The sequence below is a fragment of the Gallinula chloropus genome (genome assembly GCF_964237585.1).
Source record: "Gallinula chloropus genome assembly, chromosome: 11".
Lineage (NCBI taxonomy): Eukaryota > Metazoa > Chordata > Aves > Gruiformes > Rallidae > Gallinula > Gallinula chloropus.
Genome location: NC_140096.1, coordinates 3,173,911 through 3,193,347, shown reverse-complemented (window position 1 = coordinate 3,193,347; position 19,437 = coordinate 3,173,911). Strand labels below are relative to the sequence as shown.

Here is a 19,437-nt window from a genome sequence, read left to right as displayed (position 1 = left end):
GCATTCTCAGGACCACCCAGGTGCCGTTCGGAGACTGATCCTGCTCCCCAGCCACCGACACCCCCCTCCACCCCGTCCCCAAACCTGCAGGGTTTGCACTGCAAAGGCAGCACCCCGAGGTCTCCAGCCACACACGGCAACTCAGCAGCCACGTGAGTGGATAAGCCGTCCTTTAGGCATGAGATAACAAGAAAACGGCTTTTCCCCCCCCACCCCCTTCTCTTCCAGGAGTAAAACCCAACTGTAAAATGGCTGACAGCCATAAATATTTATCGAGATCATATTTCCTGCCTCAGCTTGCTGCAAATCAAGGATCCCAGGATAACCAGATAGGGATAAAGTAAACGAGCTCCAGTAGGTAATGCCTTGCCAAAGCACAGCCAAAAACGACTGCACCGGTCTCCCCGGTGCCCCATGTGCAGGTCACTCCATCAGCACTGAATGCTGAGACACAGGGAGTTAAACATGACCCCAGTAGAGAAGCACAGCTCATTATTCATATTTTAAACTGAGATTTGTCAGGGTTTGGGTCACTTCTCCCCCAAAGGGGTTAATGCTCTGCTGAGAGAGTCTGCCTGGATTAAAGGGAGGGGGGATAAAAAGGCAGCGGTGCCTGTGCCTGTTAAAGTTACAGGCATCGGTCCTGTGCTGCACGGCAAAGCCGGGGCTGGGGAATGGTCCTGCAGCTCAGCAAGATGACAGCAGGGCACCTGGGAGAGGTCTTGCCTCCTCACTGCCTCTCCTCACCTCCAGCTGATGTGGGAAAAGCGAGGGATTGGCAGACAAAAGGCAGCCCGGCAGCGGAGAGCCCAGCATTACACAGCAGAAATGTGCCCCACAGCCCCACAGCTCGGCCCAGCCGCCCCTTCCTCCCAGCGGGAGAAGCTTGGGAGCCGCCACCGGCAGTTTGCCGCTCCGCAACGCTCGCCTGCGGAGAAAGACACGTCCCCCCTTGGCTCACGTCCCCAATTCCTGCCTGGAAAGGGGTCTCCTCACCCTCGCTCATCCACTCTTCCTCCTCTGGGAGCCTGTCCGTCCCATGGCCATGTGGGTGGAGGGATGGCGGCTGCTCTTTGGTCTCACGGCGGCACTTGCTGCATCCTCTTCCTTCGGACCCGGCCGAAGAGGAGCCCGCAGGAGCGCTGAGCCCTCCTTGCACGCCCGGCGTGTCGTCACCGTCACATGAGCCGGCCCTTGCACCACGCTGGAAGGGGCAGGAGCAGAGCGGCGGCTCGTCGGCGGGCAAGGAGAGAGGAAACCAGCTCCAGCCAGGCCCCCAGAACAGCAGCTGCACCCCGAAGCCACAAGCAGAGCCCGGAGGTTGTATCCGGTGGAATACATCCCCCGGGACCAACGCGCCGCACAGCCTCACGCAGCCTGGGTGTTGCAGAGCTGAACACTGCACCGGAGCTTTAAGGTGGAGAAGAGCTGTTTGCTACTGCTGCTTGCTCTCCTCAGCACGGGAAGCCACACCAGTCATAGCTCTGCACCCAGAGCCCCTTCATCCCCCACACACAGAGCCCCGCACCCCAGCAGCCCCCACCCCAGAGATCAGCAGCCTCAGGCTGTCTGACACAAGCCCCACGCCGGAGCGGGGATGCTCCTGACCCACCAGCCTGGGATGGATCCAGCTCTGCACTTGCACGTTTTCAGAGCTCTGGAGTAAGCAGGACTTTGGGACAGGAACACACCCCTTCACCCACGGAGTTTCCCCACACCAGTGGGTCAGGCAGGGATGCACCAACAAAACCCCTCGCCTTTCCCCACCCCACTGACGCTCTGCTCCCTACACAGCCAGCTGCGATGCCCTCTGCTCCCTGTGTGTCTGGGAGACAGGCAGACACTCCATTTTTCTCCTCTCCCCTCTACATCAGCAGCTTCTGAGTGCTTCCCCAGCCCCGCCTGTCAGCACTCTTTATCTCACCAGCCAATGTACATAAGAGCTCAAAGGGGCTACTGATTAAGTTCTCCTGGCTCCAATTTGCTAGCAATAGCTTGTCATTTAAACATTGTCTGGGAGCCTGAAACACTACACCCCAGCAAGCATGGGCTTTGGTCTCACCGATATGCAGGGACAGCCCTGGGTTTCTGCCTGGAGCTCAGGGAGGAAGGCAGCTGAAGAATTTATGACACCAAGCTGAGTGGCGTGGTTGAAGCAATAGAAGGCCAGGAGGCCATCCAGAGGGACCTTGACAGGCTGGAAAGGTGGGCCTGGGTGAACCTGATGCAATACTGCAAAGTGTCAGGTGTTGCTCTTGGGCCAGAAGAATGCCAGACATATTTACAGACTGGGAGAAGAGCTCCTGGGGAGCAGCCCTGCTGAGAAGGACCTGGGTGCCATGGTGGATGAGAAGCTTCCCATGAGCCAGCAGTGGCTCTGGCAGCTCGCAAGGCCAATGGTATCCTGGGCTCCATCAGCAGAGGGCTGGCAGCAGGGACAGAGGGGGATTGTCCCTCTCTGCTCTGCCCTGTGAGGCCCCAGCTGGAGTCCTGTGTCCAGAGCTGGGGGCACCTGATATGAGAAAGATGTGGGACTGTTGGAGAGGGTTCAGAGGAGCCACAAAGATGATTAGAAGGCTGGAGCAGCTCCCCTATGGAGAGAGGCTGAGGGAGCTGGGCTTATTCAGCCTGGAGAAGAGAAGGCTGTGGGGGGACCTCATTGCAGCCTTCCAGTCCCTGAAGGGAGCAGAGGAACAGGAGAGGAATCAGCTTTTTAAAAGGACTGGCAGGACAAGGGGGATGGAGTGAAGCTGAAGGAGGGAAGGGTTAGATTAGATATTAGGGGGAAGTTCTTTACAGAGAGAGTGGTGAGGGGCTGGAACAGGCTGCCCAGAGAGGGGGTGGGTGCTCCATCCCTGGGCGTGTTCAAGGCCAGGTTGGATGGGGCCCTGAGCAACCTTGTGTAGCTCCAGACCTGGAGGTTGGTGGCCCTGCCTGTGGCAGGGGGTTGGAACTCTGTGACTCTTGGGGTGCCTTCCAACCCAGACCAGTGTGTGACTCTATGAAGAAAAAAGATGGGAAAAATCCACATGACACGAAGCTTCGCTACCCCCACACGCTTTTTGGGTGCCATTGGAATTCTCGAATTCTTGCCCCGAGAGCTCAAATCCTACAGCAAAATCCTGACGCTCTTCAAGTGTTCCTCTGAAAGAAGCAGGGAACACAGCCCTGCCTCAGGCCCTACAACCTACAGCCCAGAGACAACCACAGCACCCAGGCATCCTCATTCCTGGGCAGAGGAAGGACAGGATTTTCTTTAGAAGGTCTGAAGCAAACTGGTGAGTAACGGGGAAAGTTTCCCCTTGGAAAAGCACCAGGCTGAAGACACAGGATGTTAAAGGCGTTAACTCCTATGTCTGTGAGAGGGGTGAAGGCAGCAGAGGAATCCCATTCACATCTGCTTGCACTGGGTATCCAACCCATCCATGAGTGGTGCCTACGCACTGTGATGACTTGTGCCAGGCAACCAGCATCTCCTGGGCTGGCTCTGAAGGGCTGCAGCCAGACTGTGAGAGAGCAGAAGAAACTCAGTGCCAAGAAAACCAGGGCTACAGGGAAGACAACTGTAAGCAGTGTCCTGCTCCGAGTCAGATGATGACTTCAGAACTCAAGTGTCTGCAGACAACACTCTGCAAGCCGTTGCTCAGTACTTGGGAACAGAGGACAAGGAAAGAGCTTTGGTTTAAATCCCTTAAAGCCAGAAGCAGGGAAGATTTACTGCTGGCCAAATGCACCTTGACCACCACGTGTAGTTCTGGTGACCTCTGCTGTGGTACAGGGAAGACAAAACCAACTTCTGGGAAGTTCTGTATCCTTAAAAAAAGACTGTGCCACCCCCTCAGCCCGCTGGCCAAGATCAAACTCCACACTTCGAGGATGGACTGCTAGGATCTGCTTGCTGCCTGGTGGAACACTGCTGCCTTAGTACCAAGGCTACAAGGAAGACTAAGGGAAGGTCAGGAGATATTTTTAGAAGCCAAGCCTGATTCCCAGTACAGCTCCCCAGCACGGGAGGGAAACCAAATCACGGCAAGTCTTATCTTCACCTTTTATTGTCGAAATGCTGAAGTCCAAAGCAGAGCAGATAAGAGCGAGGGAAGGTGGCTGCTCACAGTGAGTGTTCCATAATGCACAGCAGCCACTGGGAAAAGCCACCCCAAATCACTTTGCCTGAAGCAATCCCGAAGCACACAGAGCACCTATGTTTTGGCTCAAGCTCTTCCAGAGCTCCAGCCCTTGAGAAGCTGGTATATTCTTGCCAACACCAGTGAGGAGCAAAGTTTCCTACTCAGTCTAGAACCCCCATGAAGCTGCTTTTCCACATGAGCATCCTGCAGACAAGGCTAGTGGTGCCCGTCAGAGACTTCACATGGGGCAAAAGCCCCATCAGTCCTTGGTCAAGGAGGCTTGGGAGGAAAGCACAGAGGTGCTCCAGCTGCCGAATGCACTCCAGATGTATAGATCTACCAACAGCAGGTCATGTTTCCTCCTCTGGTCCCTCAAAGGTCCATTTCTGGTTCCACAAGGCATCACTACCTCACCCCCATCCAACAACACATTCACAGCGAAAGCAGCACATCCCAGCCAGCTCCACCACAGCAGAACCTCAGTTGCCACCTCTCCAGCTCCACAAGCCTGTGCCAGCGCATCATCAGGTTGCCTGCCTGGCAACCCAACATCTGCCAGCCAACATCTTCCACAGGCAGGAGGGGAACTCTGTAGAGCAAATTGAAACCAGCATTTGGGCAAGCTACTTCCCCCTTTCACAGTTCCTTTTTTACTTCTGTGCCAGTCCTGCCACGGTCTTAAACATCCTGCTGAGAGAGTCTCTGATCTCCCAGGGGAACCATTTCTCTTGCCTGGGCTTAGGGTGCTGACACTGCCCCAAGCCAGTGGAGCCCCACTTTCTGCCCACAAGTAGCCACAGGCCCTCAAACACCCCGTGTGGAGACAAGAAAAGGCTAATGAAGCAAAGAGGGAAACAATCAAGTGCTCTTTCAGGCTGACAGAAAAACCACCACTGCTTCTGAGCTCCATAGAGTAACTTCCTTGTAAGAGGTGAGAGAATTCTGGTCCTTCTCTCCAGACCCTAGACACAGGCCCATGTTTACCTTCAGACAGCAGCTACAGACAACACAGGTCTCATCAGCTGCTACAAACAGGCATCTGCAGCTCTGTCATCAACATGCATAGCGTGGCTATTTCCATGCACCCAACTCTGCACCTACTCGTGATGAGTAAACCTTCAGGAGCAAATTCAACACGCTTGGGGTGCAAATCTCACCCCTATCCTCCCTGTGCACAGATAGCAGGGTTTTAACCACAAACCAGTGCTTATCACCACAAAAAACAGTAAGCTTGCTGTGCGTGCCCGAAAGTGGGGAGAGGGACCAAGCCAGGTGAAAAACAATCACCTGCTCCTCCTAGGAACTCCAGCAGCAGCAGAACTGGTAGTTTTGGTTCCTGCCAGGTGATATTTGAGCAAGTCTGGTTTTATTTGTACTCCCTCAAGGCAGAGCCCGTAGCTGGGAAACAAACCAGAAGGGTTTCTGTTCAATTGTTGCCCTAGGGTAAACAGGGGTGGAGGAAGAAGAAGACAAGAAGGTTTACGGGAACTCATGGAACTCACAGGGACTGGCAGCCTGTTGAATAAAATTAAGTATTTTTGCTTTGAAACTAACTGACAGTGATTCCAGGAAGGGAAAAGTCAGGAGATCATGCTGGGCAGTGCCAAAGCTCCATAAGGCTGGGCAGCTCGGCCTCTCCCCCATTAGTTCCACAGCCCACAGCTCAGAGGAGGCAGCAATAGACCTGTTCCAGACAGGCGAAGCAGAGCACCTTGGGTTGGGGGCTCAGCAGCAAAGCCTGTAGCACTGGTACACTCAGAGCATCACGGAATCATAGGGGTTGGAAGGGACCTCCAGAGCTCATCAACCCCAAAGCAGGGTCCCTAGGACAGGTCCCACAGGTTGGCATCCAGACAGGGCTAGAATCTCTCCAGAGAAGGAGACTCCACACCCCCTGGGCAGCCTGTCCCAGGGCTCCCTCACCCTCACTGGGAAGAAGTTCTTCCCCAGATTGGTGTGGAACTTCCTGTGCTCCAACTTGAGGCCATCACCCCTTGTCTTGTCCCCACTGACCCTGAGAAGAAGCTGGCCATGTCCCACTGTGACCCACACTTCAGATATTGATAAACATTGATCAGATCCCTCTCAGCCAAACAGTCCCAGGTCACTCAGCCTTTCCTCGCAGGGGAGATGCTCTACGCCTTCAATCATCTCCATAGCCCTTCACTGGACTCTCTCCAGGAGATCCCTGTCTTTTTCATGTCAGGGAGCACAGAACTGAACATAATACTCCAGGTGGGGCCACTTGGAGACTCTGCTCACAACAGAAAACATTCACAATTATGGGTGAGAAAGGAGGGGAGGAGGACTCCCTGCTCATACCACAGCCCCCTTGGACTGGCTCCACACTGAGACCCCTGCCCAGCACACTCACGCCTCCGTCACAGCATGGCCAGCTTTTCCCTACAGCAGCCCTTTGCTTCCAACAGCTCCACAAAAGTCTATCTAGGAGCCCGACAAGCAGAGCAGCCAGTGAGGATCTGCTGCATTTAACAGTAAAGCAGCCATGGCTGGGCAGAAGCACCGCCCTCACCACTGACAGGTCCCTGGAGGGATAAGCAGGGCCTGCCTCCCCCCCCCAAACACCACATCACTCCCACGTTCCCTGCGGGTGCCGTTTAGTTTTAAGGAGATTTCTACTTTGCACAGAGCACATGGCTCCCACCAGCCCCTGTTACAAAGCCATGCCAGGAGCCCAGCATGGCACGTGAGCTCAGCTGCTCCATGGAAGCGTGTTCACAGGCGCAAGGCAGCGTGGAATCCTGCAAGCCATCCCCAAAACACCCAGCTCCCACCTTCATCAGAGGCCAGTGGGACCCCTGTGGGACATATCAACAGGAAACCCTACCAAGAGACATCACAGAAACCAAAAAGCCAAGAGAGGCGTGAGCATTACCTCCCATCTCCCTGTCGAGTGGCGGGTCGTCGTCTGCCATGGAGAAGTCCAGGGATGCTCCGGCTATCTCCAGCATATCTTCATCACTGGTGCTGCTCTGGAAGCTCTCCCGCCGATAGCCTTTCTGATCCATGGCCACAGCTTCCACACCTGGGAGCCAAGGGACACTGGTTAGAGCACAAGTTTTCTAAGCCAACAGAACCAACACCAGCTCTGTGCTGAGGACCAGGAGGCCGTGCCACCCCTCCCATGGGAAGGGGAAGCACAGCGATACCCCCCCCTCCACTGAAGTGAGGTAAGCAGCTGCTGTGTGGTTTGGACACCAAGCAAAGCTCTTGCTCTAGTTGTCATGTTGGCACGTGCCATCAAGTCCCAGTATGGCAAGTGGAACCACAACTGGGAAGACAGACAGACACAGCAGCAGTACAGCATCCGGGCTTTTAAAGGACAAGTTCAGAAAGCTCTGCGTGGCTGAGCTGAACCCGCCCCTGAGGAAAACTCTTCCCCAGTAAGGGATCCTGCACGCATGTCCTCCACTCCTCCTGACAGAAAAGGGCTCCAACTGGGTTCTGAGTAACCAGCTGCCACCCACGGGACAGGTTTCATCCAGGCTGCAAAGCGGCCGAACCACAAGTAACACCCCAAATCCAGCCCTGTGTCACCCACCGCCACAGCTTGTTCCCCAGTGACCCCACCATGGTCTCCCACACAGAGCAGCTCTCAGATAATGATCTATATGCATATGTAAAGCCAGTTGTATTTCTAAGTTCCAGGTCTAAAAGCCTCTCAGGGTATTTCCTTTTCCTCCTCTGTATCTCCCAGAGTCCACGTCCTTCTTGTGCTGACGGATCCAGAGCCGGACACAGTGTTCCAGGTGAGGTCTCACCAGAGCAGAGGGGCAGAATCCCCTCTCTCGATCTGCTGGCCACACTCCTGGGGATGCAGCCCAGGATGGGGTTGGCCTTCTGGGCTGCAGATGCACATTGATGGTTCATGTCCAGCTTTTCACCCATGAATCCTTCCAAGTCCTCTTCCTCAGGGCTGCTTTTCAGCACATCATCTCCTACCCTGTATGGATAACAGGGGTTGTCCCGATCCCGGTAGAGGACCCTGCCCTTGGCTTTGTTAAACCTCATGAGGTTCCCCTGGGTCCACTTCTCCAGCCTGTCCAGGTCCCTCTGGATGGCATCCCATCCCTTTGGCACATTAACCTGACCACTCAGCTTGGTGCTGAGGGTGTGCTCAATCCCACTGTCAATATCATTAATAAAGATATTAAACAGCACCAGTCCCAGCACAGATCCTTGAGGAACACCTTCCATCTGGACATCAATCCTTGACCTGTTTCCAGACCTAGCCATCCCGAGGAGCTGCCTGCACCAGGGCACAAGACCTGTGTACCTCCGCTCCTCCATTCACAGGGAAACTACAGAAGCACAAGCTCTGAAGACGCAGCAATAAACTAAGTAGGAGAAAAACATAATCTGGTCTCAGCCTCCAAAATAACCTCTGCGACCCAAAAGCAGGAATCGCTTCCTTTCGCTGACAAGGCCACGCTGGCTGCTCTCTTGCGAGCAGGCTTGTTTTTCAAGAGAATTAGAGAGGAACCAAATCTGCAGCTCAGCCTTATTTCAGGAAGGGAAAAGGCTGCCAGCCCTCGCACACGGCCTGAATTACACCCTCAGCAGAAAAAGCACTGCCAGTGACACAAACCAAGTGAAAACCTGCACAGGCTGCAGGGAAAAGCCTTGGTGCTGTATGGAACGACGCGGTGGGCTCTTCGCTAGGCCTCACGCTGTGGGACACGGCGTTATGTGATTTTTAAGCCCTGTTTATTCATTGAACTGGGGCAGAATAGACCACTAAAGGAAAGCACCGAGCACCGGCCGTGGGGAAGTGGGTGCTGGGGAAGGCCCGGGCTCTGCAGCCTGCCAGCCCCACTGCTTTCCCACTATGAAAGCACAAAGACGGTGTGGGCTGCAGCCCTCCCTCAGCACGCACGGAGAACCAAAGGTGGGAGAAATCAAGGAATCCAAAGCTATTATTTGCCAGCTAACAATGAAATCAATTAATTAATTGCCAGGAAAGTGCTGTGGGGCATCCCCAGTAAGGTGCTTCCAGGGATTCCCAGGTTTGCTTTCCCAGGCCAGAGGCTGAGTCTCTCAGTGGCCAGAAGTCATATCTGAAGATGGGAGCGATGACACCACCTTTGTTCTCATTTACAGCTTCAAGTCCCCAAGTCCAAGCCAACAAGCACACCCACTTCCCAACACAGCAGAGGCACAAAAAGGACATGGAAGATGGCAACTCCATGCTTGCTGCTCTCCAAGCCCTAAAGCAGTCCCTGCAGGTACAGCTTCAAGTCCCTTTTCCAGGCGAGCTGTGCCTCTCCGGGCTAAACCATGTGCACCATAAAAAACAACCCAAAACCCAAAAAAACCCTCTCACAACAAAAAATCCTCACCCCAAAACCCTGTCTCTCATGCTTATCTACATCCCTTGCTGGCCACAGCACTGCAGGCAGAGGCTGTGTGTGTCCCACCAGGCAGGGGCACAGTTCGAGTGCCCGTGGCAGGCATACATACCGAAAGGCTCCCGGGGCGCCCAACGCTTGCGTGAGTGAGAAGCCATCATCCTCTGGCCGCTCCCGCTCACCTCCACTGCTGTTTTCAGTCTGTGCTGGTTCTCCCCATCGCAGCCGAGCAAAGGGAAGCAAGAACCCGAGGGGGGTGGGATGCCTGGAAGTGACTCAGATAGCAGCGCTCGCAATCAGGAAGCCAGAGCACCCCGCTGCCAGCCTGCACAGCAAACCCAGCCCCTGCAATGGCAGCTCCAGTCCTCGTGGTGCTTTTCCATCCACACCAGCCTTCCAGCCTCGCTGCGACACGCACACCATCGTCCCTTCTTCCCCTCTGCAGCCCAATGCTCCCCGAGCCTACACAGTAAAAGGTCCTGCAGCAACGTTCCCCTCCCGCCACACCGTTGGACGGGGACAAAGACATCAATCACATTAGGAGATTCCCACTTCAAAAGGAGTGGGGAATTGTGATCCCGACCACCAGCCGCATCCGGAGACCTTGCTGCTGTGGAGGAAGGAGCCAGTTTACCACCTATAGCGGCAAGTTCCCCGGAAAAATCCTGAGCCCACATCACAAGACTGTTCCAACTGTTCTCTCTTTATTCTTCCCCCCTCAAGCCATCAGCAAATCTAAGCTGAGATTTGATAGCTCAGAGCACAACTTCCTCCCCATCCCCACAGCATCTCTTCCCACAATTACCAAATCCAGCAGTACAAGAAAAAAGGAAAAGACAGAATAAACCAGTCAGACTTGGAAAAAAACCAAAGGAAAAGAGAAACCCACACACACATACATAGTATTTAGCTGTTAGGTTGATGCTGTGGGTACCTGGCTTGGAGCTTGTAGAGAAGCAAGGCTGTGATGTTCACTCCTCAGGCTCATCGTGCCCTTACCAAAAGTAAAAATTAAAGAAGAAGGGTTCTCCTTCAGAGGGTATTTGTTAGCCCAGGACAGAGGAAGCTCAGTGCACTGCTCAGCTAAGGGAGCTGGTTTGGATGCCTGCACATCCGGGCCCCCAAGGCGTGTCACCCCACCAGGGTGGGCTTCGTGTGCAGGCTTGGAGTGAAGCAAGAGCACTAGTCTGAAAATAAAATAAATCAACAAACCAAAACCGCCAAAGCAAACACCCTCCCCAAAACAAAACCAAAAACCCCCAAAACACAATCAAAATAACCCCACCCACCCCAACACACAACCAAACCAACAAGAAACCCCAAACAAATCAAAAAAACCTCCAAGCAAAACAAACAAAACCCCAACAAAACAACTGCAATTTCTTCTCTGACTGCTGGAAAAGACAAACTAGAGTGGAGTAGAGCCGGGGCAGCGTTCCAGGAAGAGCCCCAGGGTTTCCAGCCCTCGTCCCACAGCAGCTTGGGGCCCAGGTACCGGTGGAGCCCATCAAAGCCTCACTCCACGCATTCATACAGGAGAGGATGCTGCTTCCTGTGTCAGTGCTTGGGGCAGCATCCCCTTCTGCAGGGCTGAACCGATCCCAGCACCGGGAGGGTGTCCAACACTGGCCTTAAGCTCCCCCCAGGAGCAGTGACGTTCAAAGGTCTCCAGAGAAGAGCACGATGCTCCAACGCACGCTGCTGTGCCGTGAGCGATGACTCAGTTCCCCGCTCAGCACACGGATCCCCTCGCAGCGGGGTCTGGTGCCTCGGGTAAGATCAACCCCCGTGAGCTTTGCCATCACCTTGCAGGTCCACGCTCATGAAAGCATTTCTTCATCTGCCTCTCAATGACCATCTGCATTTCTTCTGAAGAGCGGGCGACTTCTCTCTCCCTGCACATCGCCCCGTGGCTCCCACTGCACCCTGTCCTCAGCAGCCGCTCGAGCGAGGGCAAACAACGCCGGGGCGAGCCGGCCGGGAACAATAGATGGTTTGAGAGAGACTGGGAAACCTACCAAGAGCAGCACAAAGCCTTGGGTTGTTCTCGGGCTGCTCGGGGCTCTCCCGTTGTTCTTTGTGCTCATGGGGGCCCTGGGGAGATGGGGACAGCACCCCGTGCCCCGCTCCAACGTCCTCCCAGCCACCAGCACGTTCCACCTGGTAACGCCACAACGCAGCATATGAATCCTGATGTGTTTCAGGGCATTGGGGGGATTTGCTGCTATCCCAGGATGCTTGTGTGCCAACAGACAGACAGACAGACAGGTACAGCCAACGGCCTTCAGCTCTTGCTATTGCCTCTCCTTGAGTAATCCATCATTCCCCACGGCTTCACCTACTCAGCTCAATAAAACTCAAGTGGAAGCAAACATCGAGCCCGGGTTTCCCCCTCAGCTCAAAATGATGCTCAGCTTCCAAATAAAGCCCTCGCTTCCAGGAGCTCCATTAATCCCATCTCCCAGACCTGCCTGAAACGTCTCCAGAAGCGAGATGTTCAGCTAATTCATTTATCAGATTAAAAATCCCCCCCCCAATCCCCCACCTCCAATTAAAGAAAGGCCTTGCTGCAGCAGCCACTTTGCATAAAAGGGATCTGTAGAATTAATAATTAATAAAACCCCAACAATCAACCCGTTTCTCCTGCTTTACCAGAAATTCCCACAGCTCCACACAGCTGGTCAGAGACTTTAGGAAGCCAAACTCACCCGTGGGGCAGATGGCAGGAAAACTCTGTGAGTTTGCTCAAGATTTGTGTTGGTTTTCCAAGGAAAGAGGAAAAGGAGCAGCCAAAGCCCTTTCTCCCACTGCTTTCTGTGCAATAAGCATGAAAACACACAACTCCTACAAGGCAAAAGAGTAGGGTCTGAGATGCTGCAGGGACTGAGGAGAGGGATGCAGGGAGGACACGGGGAGGACGTGGTGCTGCCAGAGCCTGACCAAGGTAACAACCTCACTGCCCAGGTGCAATCGAGAAGTGCAGTTTGTTCCCCCCCTGCTTCTATGCTTGTTAGCACCAGGTTGTCCCCATCCATACCTGGAAGGTCTAAACCTTGCTAAAGACCTTGTAGTACTTGTTAAAACCGGTATTTGGGAGAAATCTGGTCATGGGAGGCAGGAGCACTGAGCGTGCTGCTCCTCATCCCCAGATACACAGGCATTCAGACAAAAATCCAGTGGGAGCACACTGAGTGCTCCGGGGAAAACAACAGCGGTTTCCATACTGAAACACAAGCAAACCAGCAAGGGCTTGGGTGAAGGCTCTGCAAGAACACCCTGCCAACGTCTCAAGCCTTGAAGTACGTCCCAACCAAAGCTGTCCTCACACTCCCAGGAAGCTGAGATGCCCCACCCCACCATCCCTGTTTCCATAAAGGGGGTAGGCTGCTCCTTGGCTGACAGCTTCCACCATGAGGTTGCCATGGCACAACAGATGCCCACACCTGAAAGAAGTGGAGAGGAGTCAGGGCCCCCAGGCGCAGCCAAGGCATCCAAGAGGCTGAAGGGGCTCTGGGAACTTCTTCCACCCCTCCCCGTGATGGGGTGTGGAGGGATCAGCTCCCTCTCAACCCTCAGCTCCAGTCTGGTGTCACATAGGGCAGCTGGCAGCAGCGTGCCCAGATCAAACCAACCACAGCACACACACCCCCACACCCTAAATCAAATGGAAAAGTGACTTGGCTGCAAGACAAGAAGACCTCAATACAGAAGGATCCTGAGGGCAGCCTGGACACCAAGAGACCTGCCTGAACATGGGCTTTACACACGGCGTCTTCTCCCCGTTCCAGCAGGGAAGCACACGGAGCGCACACACACCCCACAGGGAAACCCAGTTTAGTTTCAAGCTCACATCAAGTTTCAGCTTTGCTATGCAAAAGGAGGCACCCCAAAATCCCAACAGTACGATGCAGTGTCAGATTAAAACCTCTTTGGGGAGCCACCGTTCTGCTCCTTGCCCGAATTCCTGAAATAGGGGCGCTGACAGACCTTCTCCAACACCTCCTTCTCTACGAAACCCACCAGAGCTGCTCAGCACTTGTGCCACAGCCATTTTCACAGAATCACAGACTGGTCTGGGTTGGAAGGGACCCCAAGGATTACAGAGCTCCAACCCCCTGCCACAGGCAGGGCCACCAACCTCGAAGTCTGGAGCTGCACAAGGTTGCCTAGGGCCCCATCCAACCTGGCCTTGAACACCCCCAGGGATGGGGCATCCACCCTCTCTCTGAGCGGCCCGTTCCAGCCCCTCACCACTGTCTCTGTGAAGAACTTCCCCTAATATCTAATCTAACCCTTCCCTCCTTCAGCTTCAATCCATCCCTCTTGTCCTGCCAGTCCTTTTAAAAAGCTGATTCCCCTCCTGTTCCTCTGCTCCCTTCAGGGACTGGAAGGATGCAAAGAGGTCCCCTCACAGCCTTCTCCAGGCTCAACAAGCCCAGCTCCCTCAGCCTCTCTTCACAAGAGACGTGCTCCAGCCCTCTAATCATCTTTGTGGCTCCTCTGAAACCTCTCCAACAGTTCTACATCTTTCTTGTATCGTGGGCCCCAAATCTGGACACAGGACTTTAGTTTTACCCAGTTTTGCCCATTTGACCCGCAGCGTACGCGCTCCTTCCCTGCATGGTCACTAGATGCTTGGGATTTGGGGGGATTTTAAAATAAATAAATAAATAAAACAAAACAAAGGAGAAGTTCCTAAAGAACAGGGATAAAAATTGGCATTTTGGATGCACTGAATGGCAGCCTGACAGGTCTGAAACCCCTCATGCTGATCCAGACCAAGCTGGCAGGCAAACAACGGGGCCACAGCGCTGGCCGCAATGCCAAAGCAGCTCTGGGTGCTCATTGAATTTCTGCAGAGGCTTCAGCTCCCTACAAAACCAGGACACCATGGCTCCCCTTCTACCCTCCAATAGCAAAAGCTGCCACATTGTGGTGTCCCAATGCAGCACTCTCAGAACACAACGAGGTTCCTGTATCCCCTTTGGGAAAAGGGGGATTTGCCTGAGAGTACAGCAGCTACAGTCACCAAAATAAGCAGCCTGACCCTCTAAACCCCTGTCTACAGCAGGCTTTAGGCCCCTTTTAACACCACCTTCCATTCTGTCAGCTATCAAGTGGCCTTTTCCAGAACACAGCATGTACATTTCATCAGGATCTGTCCCATTTATCGTCACAGGATCACTTGCACCCTACACACACCTGGAGGATTCTCCCTGTCCTGACTGTGGTCCTTTTGGTCCCACGTAAGAGTGGAGACAGGCTGATGCAGGATTCATATATTTAAAACTCTCTGAAAATAGGTATCTGGAGACATCTGTGTGGAAGGAGAAAGCCTGCCAAGAGGCAAAAGGACTCCCAAGATGAAAATCAGTGGCACAGTGAAAATCACCCACCCCCAAATAGCCAGTGCCCCTAGAGACAGTCCCACCCAACTCCAGCCATGAGCAGCAATCAGCTCCTGAGGAAACCCTGGATGGTGTCACCCAAAGGATGCAGCCACACACCCCCCACGTCCCACCTTCCGCAGCACAGCCATGTGGGAAGGGAACAACTGTGACACACGACCAGCAGCACCACAACAAGCTCTGAAACAGGAGGTGACAGCATTTCACACCGCTGCATGGTGCCCAAGCATCAGCACTGCCCTTCTGTGCTACACAAGGACCTGCAGCGTGACAGCCACGGGCACACACATCACCTGGCTCTGCAGTGGGCAGAGATGCACCCAGGGAAACACAGGCTGGGGCACCTGGTCCACCTTGGCTGCAGGACCCCAAGGCCTCCTCTCATCTGCTCTGCCTTTGGATGCTGCCCAAGCTGTGCTGATGACACGGAGCCAGGGGTCTTCCTCACTACAGAGGCTCAGAAAAGGATCTTCCAGAGACAGAATCATATAATCATAGAATGTGTGAGGCTGGAAGGGACCTTCAGAGGTCATCTAGTCCAACCCCCCCTGCAGCGAGCAGGGACATCTTCACTAGGTCAGGTTGCTCAGAGCCTCATCCAGCCTGATGGGAACCACAACCTCTCTGGGCAACCTGTTCCCCTGATCTACCACCCTCAGAGTGAAGAACTTTTTCCTCGTACCCAACCTAAATCTCCCCTTTTCTAGTTTAAAATCATCCCACCTCATCCTATCACTCCAGGTCCTCAGGAACAGTTCTTCCCCAGCTTTCCCACAGGCACCTTTCAGGGACTGGAAGGCTGCTACAAGGTCCCCCCACAGCCTTCTCTTCTCCAGGCTGAACCACCCCAACTCTCCCAGCCTGGCTTCACAGGAGAGGTGCTCCAGCCCTTGGGTCATGTTTGTGGCTCCTCTGGGCACACTCCAACAGGTCTACGTCCTTGTGCTGAGAGCTCCTGAGCTGGACACACTGTTCCAGGTGAGGTCTCACCAGAGCAGAGCAGAGCAGAGGGGCAGAATCCCCTCTCTCGATCTGCTGGCCACACTCCTGGGGATGCAGCCCAGGATGGGGTTGGCCTTCTGGGATGCAGATGCACATTGATGGTTCATGTCCAGCTTTTCACCCATGAATCCTTCCAAGTCCTTTTCCTCAGGGCTGCTTTCCAGCACATCATCTCCTGACCTGTGTAGATAACGAGGGTTGTCCTGACCCAGGTGCAGATCCCTGCCCTTGGCTTTGTTGAACCTCATGAGATTCACCTGGGCCCATTTCTCCAGCCTGTCCAGGTCCCTCTGGATGGCATCCCGCCCCTCCCTCCCATCCTGTAGAGCTCTCAGTCCTTCAGGAACAACTGCACACTGCCACGTAACCAAGAGCCAGTTGTTACTCAGTGGGAATAATTGAAAGCGTGATGCAAGACAGACGGAAACACTCCAGCCCACGCTGTTAATCCAGCACTCGGAGCTGAATCCCAAACTCCTGGACAAATCCCATGGGTGAAGGTATGAGCAGATGATGGCAGCATCAGCCATTGCCAGGCTGGGGTGCTCTGGCCACCCAGTCCAACTTCACCTGCCCCCCACACACCTGCATGACTTGTGAGGTTACCTGGGTGAGGGGAGGGATTTTGGGGGGCAGGTTTGCCTTCCTTCCCTACTGCCCTGATCCTGCTGGGGACCTGGCTGGTGCCACCTTCCACACCTTGGACAGAAGAAGAAAACAAGGATCTGTGGCCAAGAGACAGAAATAACATGGGTGTCAGGGAAGGAGGACACAGAGCAAAGCAGCCAGCGAACCCTGCGAGCACCCGGAGCCGCGAGCACCCCGATCCGAGGGCAGGATGCTGCTGACCCCCCTGCCAACACCTGCGGGCTCCCCCCATTTCTGACACCCCTCCACCAGCTCAGGTGACAGCTCTGGCTGCTGACCTAAGGGCTGGCTCTGCGATCCCTCCCATCAAACCAGTTGTTCGTGCAGGGCAGCTCCCCATCCCGAAAGCATGCGACTCCCGTGCTAATTGCACGCTGCAACGCCACGGTTGCACAACCAAGCTTCTTCCCCTCACCAAGACACCCAGAGCCAGAATAATGTATCACTAACAGATATTTCCTGAAATATTGGTGTTAACAACCACGTTTCTTACTCAAGTTCCAGCTTTGTGGCCTTATTTTCTTTTTTTCTGGGTTTTTTTTTGGCTTTTTTTTTTTTTAAATAAAAACCCTAATGGATCAAAAGCAAACAGGACAAAACAATGCTGGAGAGCAACCAAAGGAAAGCATTCCACTGAAAAGAAAACCTCGCCTCACCGCGTGACCCAGTCCTGAATCGCAACGGGGCTGCCAAGAGCGTGGAGCGAGGGACACGCCGGCAAAGAGAAGCACGTCAGCATGGCACAGCTCCCCCCTGACCCCCCCCAAAACACCGGCAGGAGAAAAAGAGAGAGGGGCTTGTGTGTTTCAGGGTGGGTTTGTACCCCCCTTGCAGCTTTCTGGTAGCCTGTGAGCCCGCTGGAGGAGATTTGCTGTTAGGTTTTCAAGTGGCATTACAGGGGTAGAGGCTTTAGGGATGAGACAACTCCAATAACAGCCCCTCCACATTTCGGCTGGGTGCTACCCCCAACCCATGTGAGCTTCTGGAGAACAACCATTAGCAACAACACCATGAAATAACCAAACCCAAACCTCCTAAGGTATCTCACTGAGACGGGTTTGAGGCCGTACCCGCAGGACCTTCACCTCTGCCATGCAGAGGGTGCAGGGTGGCTCAGAAGGGAGCAGCGAGGCTCCGGCGAGGGCTGTGCAAGACAATTCAGCCCTCACATCCTGAAGAATTAAAACCAAGTGGGTATTTCACACAACCACCACTCAAGTGGCGTTGTTAAAAAGCAAAATGATCCCGTTTGCAAGTCCTGGGAATGGAGGGAGTTGGACCTGCAGCGGTGCCCGTGCTGCCTCCCAAGTGCCAGCACTGTCAGTCCTGCCCCACAGCCACCCCTGAGCAGAACCACCAGCACCTGGGGAATCCTGACACACGCTGTTCACAGCCACCTGCTCCACACAGGCATGAGAAGCTAAACCCTCCCATCTGCCCTGCCTGCAAAGGGAAGAGAGGCAGCACCTCCAGGCGTAAGGAGGCTTCGCAGCTGGGATGCAGCAAAGCTCTCACCACCCCCAAGCTCTGAAGGATTCCCAAAGTCCAGCTGAGCAACTCCTCACCCATCTCTACCTGGAGGCTCCTTCGGATGGGAACATCCCTGGAGTGCCCAAAGAGGCACTGAGGGACGGGACCCCCCTCTGGCATCACACTGAGGGGCACAGCCAAGCGAGTGATGTGTCCCCACAGCTCTCTGCAGTGCCCGAACCCCCTCCCCAGCTCAGCACCAGCATTCGCCCGACGAGGGCCCGCACAGGATCATTTACCCATCCACGGAGCGGTGCCAGCACCTCCCAGCGAGGCTCAGCAGCTCCCACCGTCACTCTGATGCTTCGCGGAGCTGCTGGAAGAGAAAGAGCCACTTACACACCACCCGGACACAGAGCCGGCCCGGCGAGGGGGGGGGGCAGCGTCAGCCCCTCACCCAGTGCCGGTGGGGTCCCGGGTTCCGCATGTCCCAGGGCTGCACAACCCGCCCGGGGCTCCGCACCGCCCCTTGGGGCTCCGCACCTCACTCGGGCTCCCTATCTCCCGGGGCTCCGTAACCCCCCCCCCCCGGGGCTCCGTAACCCCCCCCCCCCCGGGGCTCCGCAACCCCCCCCCCGGGGCTCCGCAACCGCCCCCCGGGGCTCCGTAACCGCCCCCCGGGGCTCCGTAACCCCCCCCCCACGGGGCTCCGTACCGCCCCTTGGGGCTCCGCACCTCACTCGGGCTCCGTATCTCCCGGGGCTGCGTAACCCCCCTGGGGCTCCATAACCCCCCCGGGGCTCCATAACCCCCCGGGGCTCCGCACCGCCCCTCGCAGTGCCCGGCAACCCGCCCCCCCGCTCCGCGCCGCCCCTGACCTCTCCAGACCAGCTCTCCCGCTTCCCAGCGCCGGCCGCCGCAGCTCCCGGCCCCCGCCGAGCAGCCTGCCCGGCCTCGAGGCCCCATGTCCGGCCCCGCGGACGGCCCCCGCCCCACGCCGCAGGCTCTGCCCTCCCGCCCCAACAAGCTGAAGCCCCGCGGGTCCCCGCCCGTACGTACCTCCGCCGCCCCCGGGCTCCGCTCCGCGGCCCAGCCGCTGCGGCCGAGCCTGAGCCCGGCACCGGCCGCGGCCCCGCCACACCTGCGCGAGCGCGGCTCCGCCCGCCGCGGGGCGGGGCGAGGAAAGGGGCGGAGCGTGGGCGGCCGCGTGACGCCGCGGTGACCACCCCACACACACTCACACTGCCCGCCCGCCGGGCAAAGGGCTGTGCGCAGGCGCACTGCTGTTGAAGCATGTGGGCGCCATCTTGAGTGTGGGCAGCAGGCTCTTAAAGCGGTATGCTCCTCGTTCTGCGGAGGAGGAGCGGGTGGGGGGAGAAAGGAAAGGAAAGGAAAGGAAAGGAAAGGAAAGGA

General features: G+C 55.6%; 1 protein-coding gene across 1 annotated transcript in view; it reads right to left on the bottom strand.

Moving 5' to 3' along the window:
• LOC311195745 (H(+)/Cl(-) exchange transporter 5) overlaps positions 1 to 19,152 on the bottom strand; it is a 34,805-nt gene extending 15,653 nt beyond the window's left edge. Inside the window, exons 1-3 of the mRNA XM_084269172.1 lie at positions 19,084 to 19,152; positions 18,324 to 18,400; positions 7,024 to 7,173 (exon numbers count right to left, since the gene is read on the bottom strand). Coding sequence (XP_084125298.1) covers positions 7,024 to 7,173; positions 18,324 to 18,327 — 154 coding nt within the window. The 5' untranslated portion in view covers positions 18,328 to 18,400; positions 19,084 to 19,152. The remainder of the gene's footprint in view (positions 1 to 7,023; positions 7,174 to 18,323; positions 18,401 to 19,083) is intronic.
• Between the last annotated feature and the right edge of the window lie 285 nt (positions 19,153 to 19,437).